The following is a 12,717-nucleotide window of genomic DNA, read 5'->3' as shown; positions in this document are numbered from 1 at the left end:
CAAGACCGAGACAAGCTTCCATCGCCCTCTCCGTTTGCGGGCTCAGCTTGTCGATGCGGCCCGTATCCAGGAGCCGTGAGACGGCCTCTATGCCATGTCTCAGCCGACTTGGGAGACGCTGAAGCCCAAGCCGTGGTTTTCCCATCCGCGAGACCGAACCATGTGCAGAGCGGGTTCATTGTGGGAGTGTCACCCACACGACCAGGTGTGCCCCCTGAGAATTCCCTGGGACAGGAGTGACGTGTCATCTCACGCCACCCGGTGTAGGGGAGAGAAGCTCTAGAGATAGTCCCATCCTCTCTGTGCTGACAGCTCACCTACCACCTCCCCGCTTCATGACCCTGAGCGTGTTAGCTCCCTGACCTCAGTTTTCTTATCTGTACAATGGGGGCTCACTCAGGGCTTAATGGCCTGTAGCTGCATACCAAGCCTGGCAGATGTTACCTGCTGGCTTGTGGTCCCTGCCCTCCATCTCTGCCCTCAGATTAGTACACCCTGGAGGGGACTGATCCGGACACGACCCTCTGGGGCCAGGAAAACTCCAACAAGCCAAACAGAAGAATCAACAATGCCTGGAACCGGGAATGTGCTGAGTATTTGTTGGATGAATGGACAGATGGACGGATGAGTAGACAGACAGGTGGTGGGGGCATGAATGAATGGACGGATGGTGGATAGTGAGCGGATGGACGGATGGATGGGTGAACGGATGGTGGGTGGCAGATGGGTCCATGATGGCTGGCTGGATGGGTGGGTGGGTGGCGGGTGGATAAGTCAGGACTTCAGGAGAGATGAATTTGCCTCAGGACTCAGGGTAAAGCTAGATAGAGGGGTCGGCTGGTAAGGGGGAGACCGTGGAGGCGGTGGAGTCGCGGGGCACATTCAGGGACAGACGGCAGGCAGAGGGACAGGTAACAACACTGGAAGACAAGGTTGAAATGCTTAACTGGACCATGGCCTTGGGACTCCTTTAGTCTCATCCACCCCAGTCAGGCCTTTAATGGCCGTCCCTATTATGTCTGCCTCACCCCTAGGCCCAGCTTTTACAAGGAGAAAGTCACACCAGACCACGCTGGACTTCAGTGGCCAAGAGAAGTTAAACATAAATGTAGGGGCGCCTGGCCGGCTCAACTGGTTGAGTGTCCGACTTTGGCTCAGGTCATGATCTGCGTTCCAGCCCCGCCATCAGACCTGACTTCGGATCCTCTGTCCCCCCGCCCTGCCCTTCCCGAGCTTGCACTGTCTCTTATATATTTTCTTAATTTTTATTTTTATTAAAAAATTTTTTTAATGTTTTATTTTTGACACAGAGAGAGACAGAGTATGAGAGGAGTAGGGGCAGAGAGAGGGGGAGACACAGGACCGGAAGCAGCTCCAGGCTCTGAGTTAGCTGTCAGCACAGAGCCTGATGCGAGGCTCGAACCCATGAACGTGAGATCTGACCTGAGCCGAAGCCAGAGACTTAACCAACTGAGCCACCCAGGTGGCCCTATTTTCTTAATTTTTAAAACAAATGTAAATGTAAATAGCCACATATGGCTGACGGCTCCTATACTGAACAGCATCACTCTAGAAGGTTCCAGTCCAGCCTTGTCCGCAGTGGCCGCGGAGACCAACCGTGATGACGTGTCCGGTAGAGATTCCCGCTTTCTGCAATGATGGGAATGTTCTAGATCTGTGTTCTCCATTACAAGAGCCACCAGCCAGCCACACCAAGTGATTGAGCATCTAAAATGTGACTTGTGCCGTTAAGAAATGGAACTTTTAATTTTGCCTTAATTAAATGTAAGGAGCCACAAACAAGGAAGCATTAGGGAAAGTCCTATACCATGCAAACTCTGAAAGACTTTTAGACCAGGGAAGCAGGAAGGCAGGCCAAGAGTGCTTAGAAATTGGGATAACTGTGTGTGCAGAGGCCCTAAAACAAGGTTCGCAGAGGACACGGTATGTCACCTACATGGCAGAGGGACTTGGGAGGTGGGAGCAAGCCAAGGCCCCCAGGCGGGGGGACCCTGGGTGCCCAGGGGGGCCCAGCGTTCTCACGTGAGGGAGGGAGAGGCAGAGAGACAGGCGGACCCAGCGCTGCTGGCCATGAGGATGGGGGGGGGGCAAGGATGTGGTGTCTCTGGAAGCCAGAGAAGGGGGGAGACAGGACTGACTCCCTGGGGCCCCGGGGGGCCAGCCCTGCCCGCACCGGGGTGGCAGGAGCCCAGCGCTGTCGGAGAGCCAGTGTGGGTGGTTTACGTGGGCGGGTTTGGCGCGGTTTGCACAGCTCTGCAGGTAGAGTGACCCCAAACCCTTGCCGACAAGGTGGCCCGCACAGCGTAAATACCGATGAGCCCAGACATCCTGTGGTATCAGCAAGTGAGAGCGTGCTCAAACAGCCCACGAGGATGGGGGTGTGTCCAGGGGACACCGGAGCCACCATGGGAAAGAGCTCCCGGTGACATGCTGGAGCGATTCATTCTCCACGATACAGGACACCCAGTTAATCCGAATCTTCTTTTTCAGTATTTTGGATTTTGCGTGGGACACCCTTCTACCTAGCCGTGGTGCGTTAGTGACCTGAACTTCGGACTGAGCAGGATGTCCTGGTTCGTATTTGTTGTGTCTGGTAAGGAGTGGAGGGGAAGAGACAAAGCCATTGATTTACCGAAGCGTGTGCCAGGAAGCTCTGGCGGGGCAGGTGAAGGTGGGGCGGGGCCTCAGGACGCGAGGTGGGGTGGGGGTGGGGGTCCAGAGTAATTTCAGTGTGTTGAGGTACACTGAGGCCTGTTTCTTGCCATGGCCAAGGGTGGGTGTGCTCTGGGGCAGAACCCGCATGAAGCCGAACGTCCCCAAGCACACGTGCGGCCATGGACTCCCCTGTACCACCCCCAGGACGGCCCCACCCGCGACCAAATTGGGCCAGAGCAGCCTGTCCTCTGTCGCCACCGTGCGGCCCGAACTGCACATGACGCCGCAGCGGCCGTGGAGACCAACTGTGACGACGTGTCCGGTGGAGATTCCCGCCTCTCTGCCCCGGGTCGTGGGCTCCCTCAGGGCACAAGACGACCCACCTTTTTCACCTTTCACCACTGACTCGCCCTTGGCAGCGCTGCCACACAGGCAGCGCTCCCTGGATGTTTGTTGATTGAGTAAATGACAGGACCCCCAAAGAACTTTTTTCCTTTACCGACACCAGATCTGGCCTTGGCCAGGGGTGACACAAAACAGCTTGAACACCCTCTCCATGAGAATTTTGCCACTGTCCCCAGTAGCAGAAAGGACTCAGGGGGTCAGGTCCCAGGAGAAGTTCTGGAAACCAAGCAATAGATATGACTGTAAAAATACATCTGATCATTCTCTCCCGTCTGCACAGAGAAGTGGAGATTTGCCAGTGGAGAAAGTCTTACCTATTTATGTGTATGTATTGAGAGCTGAAGACAATTTTCAAGTACCTCAGGCAGGCGATGATGGTCAATGTCAATCCCAGCAACTCCGATGGAGAGCATGGAACTCCGAACACAATTTTAGTTCTGAACACCTATTGGAAATCCTCTTGGGGATACACCCAGGGGTGGGCTTCCGGGCATATGGTAATCCTATGTTTAATTTATGGAGGAAGCAGCAGCCGAATTTTTGTAAACGAAACTCTTACTTGTAGGATCACCTGCGTCGGTAAGAAACGCCACGGAGACGCTCCCTTGTGCACTGGCCCAGCTCTCCCTCAAGGTCACATTTTACCAGTCCATGGTCAATATCTTAAACAGGATATTGTCGTTGATACAATCACCTACTTTATTTCAATTTTTTTTTTCACTTTACTTGAACTCGCGTGTGTTTTGAATCTTCCACAATTTCACCAGCTGGGGAAATTCGTGAATGCACCCGATAAGGGTCCCTCCTCCCACCCCCACCCATCCGTAATCCCTGGCCACCTCTCATCTGTCCTCCATGCCGAAGATGCTGTCACTTCATAAACGTTATATCAAGAGAATCTTGCTCTTAGTGAGCTGTCGGCGTCGGCGTGTTCCCACTTGCACGCTCTCTGGAGTCACCAGGATTGTCAAACTTCCCCGTTTGGCGGAGTGGGGGGGCGGGTGGACCAGCCTACAGCCACACTTTTCTCACTCCCATGCCTCAGTTTCCTCGTGTGGGGATGTGGGGAAGGGAGCCCCCGACCCCAAGGCGAGTTACGTGGGGGAGAGCCCATGGGGACCCCAGCCGGCGTCCAGGACAGGGCTCCCCCACCCCCGCAAAACTTCATGACGTCACACACGGTTGCCTCGGCAGCAGCCAACCACACAGCCCGGCTGCGCCGCCGGCCCCGCCCCGCCCGGTGGTGATTGGAGGAGGCGTCGCACCGCGCGCTCCCGCAGACCAATGGGGACGTGGCCCAGAGGCAGGGCGCGGAGGAAGCCAAGTTCCGAGCATCCTTCCGAGTTTACCGCCCGCTCGGTGGCTTCCTCCGGGATGCGTTCGCTGCCATTTCTTGAAGCTCTGACCTTTGCAAGCCCCCACCAAAGGGACACTAATGATTTTATTTCCTGAGGTGCACGGTTACCCCAGTCTGAAGAAGACTCCAGAAACTCTCCGCGTGCGGGCCGTGGGGGCTCCCTGCCCCGCTGGGAGCTGGCCTGGGCCGCAGGTGGGCGCGGGCGGGCCCTCGGGGCAGGGCGCTGTGCTCGACGGGCGGCTCCATGCCTAGGCTGCGGGGTTCTCGACCCGAAACTGCGAAACTCACTTGTCTTTTTCCTTCATCGTTTCTGGGGTTCGGGAATCGGGAAGATGCCCCGGATGCGTGGTTCTGGCTCGGGGTCTGTCATGGGGTTCCGGCCGACACGTAGGCGGGCCGGGGCTGCCCGGTCCGAGGGCTCAGCTGGGGCCGGAGGACCCGCTCCCAGGCGGCCTGCGGGGGCTGCTGGCGGGAGGCTCGGGCCTTAGCCCCGCGGGCCTCTGCGCAGCCTGTCTGAGCATCGTCGGGGAGCCAGCGACCCCAGAGAGCGCCAGGAGGACACCTGCATCTATTATGACCCGGGGTGCGGATACCAGGACACTGGGGCTGCTGAGGGCGCCCCGGAGGCTGCCCCCCGAAGGCCATCCGCTGACAGGACACACACCAAGGCGAAGCAACCTGACCAGGACAAGTCGCCATCCCTTCCCCTTCGCCCGGACCCCACTCTCTCCGTCCAGGTCACTTGGCCGGGGGAGGGGCGGTCATGTAGCCCAGGCCTGGCCAGTAGGCTTCGACCTGGGACTTCTGCCTGCATCAACGGGAGAGTCTGACACATTTCGCAGTTCGCAGAGCTGGTAGCTCCCCAACCCTTACCCGGCGCCACCTTGTCACCACCACAGGCCCGCTAAGGAGTGAGGTCAAAACCAAAGACGGCAGCACAGGACCTGAGGAGTCCTTTTCCTTCGGCCGAGCCCGGTAGCCAGCCTTGCCTGTGTCCATCTCCTACCATCTCAGCACTGGAGGCCAGTCCTTTAAGTGAGGAGGGGTTTCTGACATTTGTAACACGAAGCCACCCACAGAGGAATGACACAATCACAGCGCGACCACCGCACGTCCTTCAGGTGCACCCACTGCGCAGGCGCACGTCCCGCCGCGGCGAGCAGGGGCCAGGCGCCCACACCCACCAGCCCGTGGACAGACCCTAAACAGGCTCATCCGTGGACGGGAAGGAGCTCGTGGGGGCCAGAGGCTGGGGGAGGGGACTGCTAATGTGGGTGGAGTTTCCTTTTGTGCTCATGGAATGTTCTGGAACTAGATAGAAGTGGTGATTGCATCACATTTTGAGTGCACTCAATGCCACTGAGTTGTACACTTGAAGTTTATTTTATTTTCAGAGAAAGAATCTCAAGCAGGCTTCACACTGTCAATGCAAAGCCCAACCATGTGGGGCTTGATCTCAAGAACTATGAGATCATCGGGGCCCCTGCGGGGCTCAGTCGGTCAGGTGTCTCTGACTTCGTCTCAGGTTGTGATCTCATGGTTTGTGGGTTCGAGTCCCGCTTCAGGCTCTGTGCTGACAGCTCAGAGCCTGGAGCCTGCTTTGCATTCTGTCTCCCTCTCTCTCTGCCCCTCCCTGCTCCCATTCTCTCTCTCTTCAAAAATAATTATTAAAAAATTAAAAAAATAAAATGGTTAATTGCATGTTAGTACACTTCACATCAATACTACTACTACTACTACTATTACTACTACTACTACAAGGACAAAGAGAGCAGGAGGTACGTGCATCCAGTGTTTTCTGTCTCCTGTATGCCAGTCCCTGTACCACCCACTCCCTCCCATGGCAGGCCACACTGGGGCATTGCCTGCCCCCGCCCCGCCCCCCAAGAGCCAACTTTCTGCTCACACCGGAAGCAGGCTGGGGCCAGGTTCTACACGCAGGACAGAGAAGCGTCCAGGCACGTGGTCTTCTATGCGGGATGTAAGCGTGGGTGCCTCTGTGACCCCCAGGAAGGCGGCCGCAGCCGGTGTGCAGTTTGTCACAGCAGATGGCGTCCACGGTCCACCTCTGGGATGGACAGCTCAGCAGGGACCGGGTGCAGGGCGTCCAGGGGTGGCTCTGGCGCCAGCCGAGGGACAGTGACGGGGACAACATGGGCTCGCACTGGGGGCGAGGTCCCGCCTGGGCACTGGAAGTGCTGCGTGGGCACCGGAAGCCCCCACAATGTCGCTTTTCATCTTTATTGCTTGTTTCCCCGATTCCAATAAAAGTAAGCATCAGGCCTGTGAACACTTCAGTCCCCCTCTCTCTCTGTCTCCCTCTCTCTCTGCCCCTCCCCCACTCACACTCTGTGTGTCTCTCTTTCAAAAAATAGGGGCGCCTGGGTGGCTAAGTCTGTCGAGCGTCCGGCTTCGGCTCAGGTCATGATCTCACGGTGGTTAGTGGGTTCGAGCCCCACTTTGGGCTCTGTGCTGACAGCTTGGAGCCTTGAGCTGCTTCAGATTCTGTGTCTCCCTCTCTCTCTCTGACCCTCCCCTGCTCGCACTGTCTCTCTCTCTCTCTCAAACATAAATAAAAAATATTAAAAAATTTATAAAAAATAAAACCTTAAAAATAATCAAAAACAAAACTATAACAATGGTACATACTTTAAGCAATTCTCAGTATCTGTAAACAGGAATTGCGCGCATCTGTATGAGCGCCTCCCACCCCCATTCACGCGGACACATGTTGGGGGGCTAGGGAGTAGTTTCAAGACGCCCCCACCTCGGCAGGCCCTCAGGCTCTTTTCCAACGAATTCCCTGGGGTGGGGGGCTGACAAGGGAGATTCTGAAGCTCAGTATCACACACAATCATGCTGCTGCTACATGTGCCCCTTCTACAGATGGAGAAACTGAGGCTAGGCTGTGCCTGTCCCTCTGGCAAAGCTGGGTGGTCCTCCCCAGGGTGCAGTGGTTGCTTGGCGACCCCCCCACCCCGCACACTTGGGCATCACTAACGCTGCTGCCCTGAACCCTCATTTCGTCCTTGCTCTGTTCCACCCCTCAGAGTCCAGCTTCTCTCTGGGCCTCAGTTTCTTCAGCTGTCGCCTGTCGACACAGCTGGCCCGAACTGTTGCCAGGCTGGGTGAGGACTTGGGCGTGCTGCTCCTGGGACGCCTTGGGGGGCCTGGGTCTCCTTCCCAGACGGACAAAGACAAACGTGGCCAGAGACAAGTCAGGGCTGAATCTCCCGACTCAGGAGGGGGCAGCACACAGCCGCAAGGAGGGCTCAGACCCTTTGCAACCTGCGGAGTAGCCTCCCTCCCCTGGAACCCGCCCTGGAGGAGGGAAAACCCTGTCTCCTGGGGCTCAGTCGGTTGAGTGTCTGACTTCGGCTCAGGTCATGATCTCATGGTCTGTGAGTTCAAGCCCCGTGTCCAGCTCTGTGCTGACAGCTCGGAGCCTGGAGCCTGCTCCGGATTCTGTGTGTGTCTCTCTCTGCCCCTCCCCTGCTCGCACGCTCTCAAAAATTGATAAAACCATTAAGAACAAAACCCATCTTCCAGGGGTCGGTGTCAGGGAGCAGCTGGCCTCCCCAAGCCCCGAGTCCCAAATCTCAGCTGTCCCTGGACTCTATTTTCTGGATGGCCGGTCCTTTCTGGAATTCTGTGGGAATACGCTGCATGTAGTCCCCAGTCATCAGCCAGCCCCGGGCACACACTTCCCCAGGCAGCCCCAGGACGCCTGCCCTGGAGAGCATGGGCCACCAACTTCCCAGCCAGACATCTAAGGCCCACCTTCCCCCTGCCCGTCCCCTGAGGAAAGTCACAAGCTTCAGCTCTCTGGTGACGGCCCAGCCCCACTCTGGTGTGAATTTCCGTGTTGGTGGAGATCTGGCCCCTCTGTGTGTGCCAGAGAGAAGGGTGGGCTCGGAAAGGCTGGTCTAAGTGCCCCCTCCACTTAGGGGTCCCGACGCGTCTCAAACTCCAACAGAGAGGCGGACGGCAGGCTAGGGAGTCAAGTTTTCTTTAATGAAAAAAAGCGCAAAGCCACACAAAAGTCTGGGTTGAACAGTTATGACACAAAGCAAGCCCCCCATGCTACCCTAAGCAGTCCCCAGCCCCCCACCCCGGGAAGCTGAGCGAGAATGGAGTCGGGGTCCCTGGCATCACTTGCAGTGGGTGCTAGATGCTCTGCAGCACGTGAAGGGCATGGAGAAGGCGCTGCCGGGTGGCCGGGGCGCAGCCGGGTCTCCGCAGGGCGCCCAGTGGGTACACGGTGCCGCGCTGGCCACGTCCCCAGGCTGTGAGCAACAGCTCCTGGCCACAGCCACTCAGGACCAGGTGAGCCTGGCCTCCACGGCAGCTCACCTGCCAAAGCGAGAGGGGCACGGTCATGAAGAGAGTCCCCCCCCACCCCCCACCCTGGATTCCAGGAGCCGGGCAAGCTGCCCGGGGTCTCAGCGGCTGCCCCAGCCCCAGGAGCTCAGGGAGCAGGCCCAGGGGCCCTGCTGTAACAACGGGGCAACAAGACTCAGAAGGGGCCACCCAGTGAGCACCCCCCTTAAGCCTGTGCCCTGGGTGAGCTGGCCTCCCCAGCCGCGGCCCTGCCCTGCTCAGGGGAGCCCTGGCCGCGCTCCAGTCTGGAGAGGCAGGGACGGATTCCCAGAAAGTAAAATCCTAATTTTTAAAAATAAAAATGAGGGATGCCTGGGTGGCTCAGTCGGTTAAGCGTCCGATTTCAGTTCAGGTCATGATCTTACAGTCTGTGGGTTCGAGCCCCACTAGGGGCTCTGTCCTGGCAGCTCAGAGCCTGGAGCTGCCTCCGATTCTGTGTCTCCCTCTCTCTCTGTCCCTCCCTTGCTATGCTCTGTCTCTCCCTCTCTCTCAAAAATAAAATAAAAACTTAAAAAAATCGCAAGGACAGCATTGTGCACCACTGCCTCGGCTTCCGTCCGCGGACGGGCTAGGACGTGTCAGAAGTCACCGTGACCGCCAGGGAAAGCCTCCATCTAGAAATGACTTTTCGGGGCGACGACCTTCTGCCGGCTGCACCGCACGAAGACGACCCCGAATTGCACTTCGCCAGCACAGACGCTCAGTTTCGGTCTCGCGGCTTTTGTACCGAGAGGTCACACGCCCGGCCCGCCGCCCGACAGCGCCTGCTGGCCTCCGGGGACGCGCCGCCCGCGCACTCACCTGCAGCGTCCCGTCGCTGAAGAGCAGCAGCAAAGCCCGCTCGGACCCCAGGAAGCGCAGCAGGCAGAGGCCGGGGGCCGCCGGGGGGGCGGGCGCCGGCCGGCCCTCCTCCTGCAGACAGACCCAGCCTTGCGGGCCTCCGGCCGCGGTGTCCCCAGAGGCCCGGCCCGGCCCCACCCGGCCCTTACCTCTCGCCGCCGCTGCTGCAGGTAGCGGGCGAAGAGCCGGAGGACCGCCAGCTTGGCGCCCAGCGGGCGGGGCACGTCCCTCGGGGCGAACGTCTCCAGCTTCCCCCGCGCAGACGCGTAGCAGATTCGGCTAGCGGGGGGGGGGGGGGGCGGGTGCCGGGCGGCGGTGGCTGCCACGGCCTTGATCCCGGGCACCGGAGGCCCGAGGACACCTTCCCACCAGCCACACCCCCGGGGATGCCGGTCCGGAGACCGCCTCCTCTCAGACCCTCCTAAGTCCGTACCTGCAGCCCCGCCCCTCCCGGAGCAGCTCCTCCCCCCCCGCAGTAGCCCCCCTTCCTCGGCGCAGCCCCTCCCCCTCCCCGAAGTAGCCCTACCCTTCCTCTCTCTCTGGAGCGCCCCGCCCCCGCAGTAGCCCCTCCCCCCGCAGTAGCCCCACCCTTCCGCCCTCCCCGGAGCCGGGGACTCAGCGCGTCCACACTGAGATCCTGACCCGCCCCCAAATCCCTCTTCCCTTCCTCGGTTGCTACCACCTTCCTGCCTGCGACAGAAGTTCCGATCCCAGTCCCCCCGACAGCGCTCCCCTTCACCATCCGGGCCACTGCCTGTTCCTGCCTGACCAGCCCGGCAGCTCCCTGCTGGCTCCCTAGGTCACTCCTGCCAGAAAGGTCATGTCAAACCACGGCCTGAAGGTCACGGACTTCACAGACTGCCTGTCTCCCCATCTCACTCCTCCTCCAAACCCAACGCGCTGGTCCTGTGTCAGGAGTTTGCACAGGCTGTTTCCAGTGCCTCCGATGCTGTTCCTGTCAGGCTCCTCATCCTTCTCATCTCGCTAAATGTCACTTCTTCAGAAATCCCCTCCACGATCAGGTTGTAGAGAGTCACCTCCACCCCCCAAAGCGGTCAGGCAGGAAGTGGCTACAGACACACACAGTAGGTGTTATAAAAGGTACTTGAAGAATGATTGAGGAAAGGTGGAGGGGGCCACAAGAGCCCCAAAACTTACCCCCCCAGGGGGCGCAGGGCCATGTGCGTGCCATCCCGAAGCAGGACACCGCTGCCCCCATCCGACAGCTGATAGCCGAAGCCGTACTTGCTGGAATAGTCAACCCACCTGGGGGCCCAGAGGACGGGGTGCTGCTGCTCTCGCGGGCGGCCCTGTGGGGCTGGCCACAGAGAAGGGGACTGAGCGAGGGAGTCTCAGCAGGGCCTGGTGGAGGAGCGGTGGGGGCGGGGACAACAGCGGAGAGCCTAGGGTGGGGAGGGCCAGGCCTGGGGAGCGCTTCTGAGCCCCGGGACGCCCAATACTCCAGCCTTTCTTTTATTTCATTAAAAAAGGAAGTATTCAACACAAACTGCTCAACGGCCTATGGAATCCTGGATGGGATCCTGGGAGAATAAAGGGCATTAGTGAAAACACGGAAGCCCAGCGGCCGCAGGAGCTGGCCGAGCCCGAGTGCTCTCTCTGGGCTCCGTTTGCTACACATCCCAAGCTATCTTGAAGACATTTGACCATGAGTTTGCTCCAGCTGATGAAGGAGCCTTAAAGTCCCAGGTCCTTCTGAGCTATGGTCGCCAGGGGGCAGGTGTGGAACTGAAGACTAAGCAGGGCCCAAGCAGACCCTCAGGGAGAGAAAAGGACGGTGGCCAAGGAGGGGCAGGACGGATGGGCACTGGAGGGGGAAGGGGAGGGGAAGAAACAGAGCTGGGGGTTCCCAGACTCTGGGGGGCACATCACCGTGCCCTGAAGCCTCCTCAGCTCTGCCCCTGGCCGGGCCCCAGACAGAGCAAGGCACCTGTCCTCGGATGTGAAGCGGAAGACGGCGCCTGTGGGGTCCGCTGGGTTCCTACCTGGGAGGCTAGGATCCAGAAAGAGCAGCACATTCCTGATGGCTGCCTCTATCTCCTGCCTCCGGCTCCCCTTGGGGCCTGGGGAGACAGATCTATGTGGGGGGCATAGAGGAGAGACAGAAAGGCCTGTCCCCCCCATGAGGGGCCCCTCCCACCAGCACTGTCCCAGACTCTCAGGTCTAGATAAATCTTATTTTAAGCCCAGAAGGATTCTGGACATCATTCCCATTTTATAGGTGGGAAAGTTGAAGCCAAGAGAGGGGCCATGACCCTGGCGAGGCCCAGTCACTGTCCACCACTGCCCACCACCCTCACTCCCCACCAGCAGCCCCGGCCGGGGATGGGGTGTCTGCTCACCTGCTGGGTCGCTCCGGAGGGTGCCGTGGGTGAGCAGGTAGACAGGCATTTCAGAGCAGGGAGCCCCTCTGTCCAACAGGGAGGCCTGGGGAGGAAGCCGCAGGGGGAGGGGAGGCCCTGAGCTGTGGGAGGGGCCCCTCCTCGCTCTGAAGACACCCCAAATTTTCCCTCTGCCCAGTCTTGCTGTGAGAACACATTCCCCGTGGCCGTGGCGGCTGCCCCCGGCCCTCACCTCCCCGCCTCGCTCCACGGAGTCAGGATCCGAAGCACCAACTCCTGGATCTGAGGCCTCGTTGGGACTGCAGGGGCCTGAGGGGAGCACAAGGGGCTTGGGGGGCAGAGCCTGGCCCCCGTGCCACGGGGAGGTATCTGCCGCAGACGTGAGGTGCGGAGCCGCGGGAAGGGCGAGGCCAGGCGGGCGGTACTCACGGGGAGGCCGGCGCTCGGCCAGCAGCAGCCGGCCCACCTTCCGGACCAGCCTGCCCAGAGGCTGGGGCCTGGTGAAGACGGGTGGGCTGTGGCAGGAGTGGGCCGGCAGCCTGTCTGGGGTGAAGCCCTTTGGAGGGGGGGAATGGGAGTCAGCCCCCGCCCCAGCTCCGGCCCCCGCCCCGGCCCCCCGGCCCCCCCGGCCCCTGAGCCCCGGCCCCCCCACCCCTGACCCCTGGCCCCCCCCCCCTCCCCCGCCCCCGGGCGGCCACA

At 59.7% G+C, this 12,717-nt stretch overlaps 1 protein-coding gene and 1 long non-coding RNA gene across 5 annotated transcripts in view; one reads left to right on the top strand and one right to left on the bottom strand.

Moving 5' to 3' along the window:
* Window positions 1-1,706: 1,706 nt before the first annotated feature.
* Window positions 1,707-3,142, top strand: LOC115273183. Its single transcript, XR_003900724.1, has 3 exons — window positions 1,707-1,944; window positions 2,512-2,594; window positions 2,881-3,142. It is a non-coding gene; the product is annotated as an uncharacterized LOC115273183 (long non-coding RNA).
* Window positions 3,143-8,431: 5,289 nt separating this feature from the next.
* Window positions 8,432-12,717, bottom strand: part of PLK5 (polo like kinase 5) — a 7,036-nt gene continuing 2,750 nt past the window's right edge. Inside the window, exons 8-15 of one of the 4 annotated variants that reach the window (XM_029917160.1) lie at window positions 12,448-12,574; window positions 12,251-12,327; window positions 12,019-12,103; window positions 11,662-11,739; window positions 10,817-10,976; window positions 9,808-9,937; window positions 9,620-9,730; window positions 8,432-8,791 (exon numbers count right to left, since the gene is read on the bottom strand). In XM_029917160.1, coding sequence (XP_029773020.1) covers window positions 8,606-8,791; window positions 9,620-9,730; window positions 9,808-9,937; window positions 10,817-10,976; window positions 11,662-11,739; window positions 12,019-12,103; window positions 12,251-12,327; window positions 12,448-12,574 — 954 coding nt within the window. In that variant the 3' untranslated portion in view covers window positions 8,432-8,605. The remainder of the gene's footprint in view (window positions 8,792-9,619; window positions 9,731-9,807; window positions 9,938-10,816; window positions 10,977-11,661; window positions 11,740-12,018; window positions 12,104-12,250; window positions 12,328-12,447; window positions 12,575-12,717) is intronic. The other 3 variants (XM_029917162.1, XM_029917161.1, XM_029917163.1) reach the window with 3 other exon arrangements.

Source organism: Suricata suricatta, chromosome 12, assembly GCF_006229205.1.
Source record: "Suricata suricatta isolate VVHF042 chromosome 12, meerkat_22Aug2017_6uvM2_HiC, whole genome shotgun sequence".
NCBI classification, from domain to species: Eukaryota; Metazoa; Chordata; class Mammalia; order Carnivora; family Herpestidae; genus Suricata; species Suricata suricatta.
The sequence above is the reverse complement of the archived record's forward strand: the minus strand, read 5'-3'. Positions and strand labels throughout refer to the sequence as shown.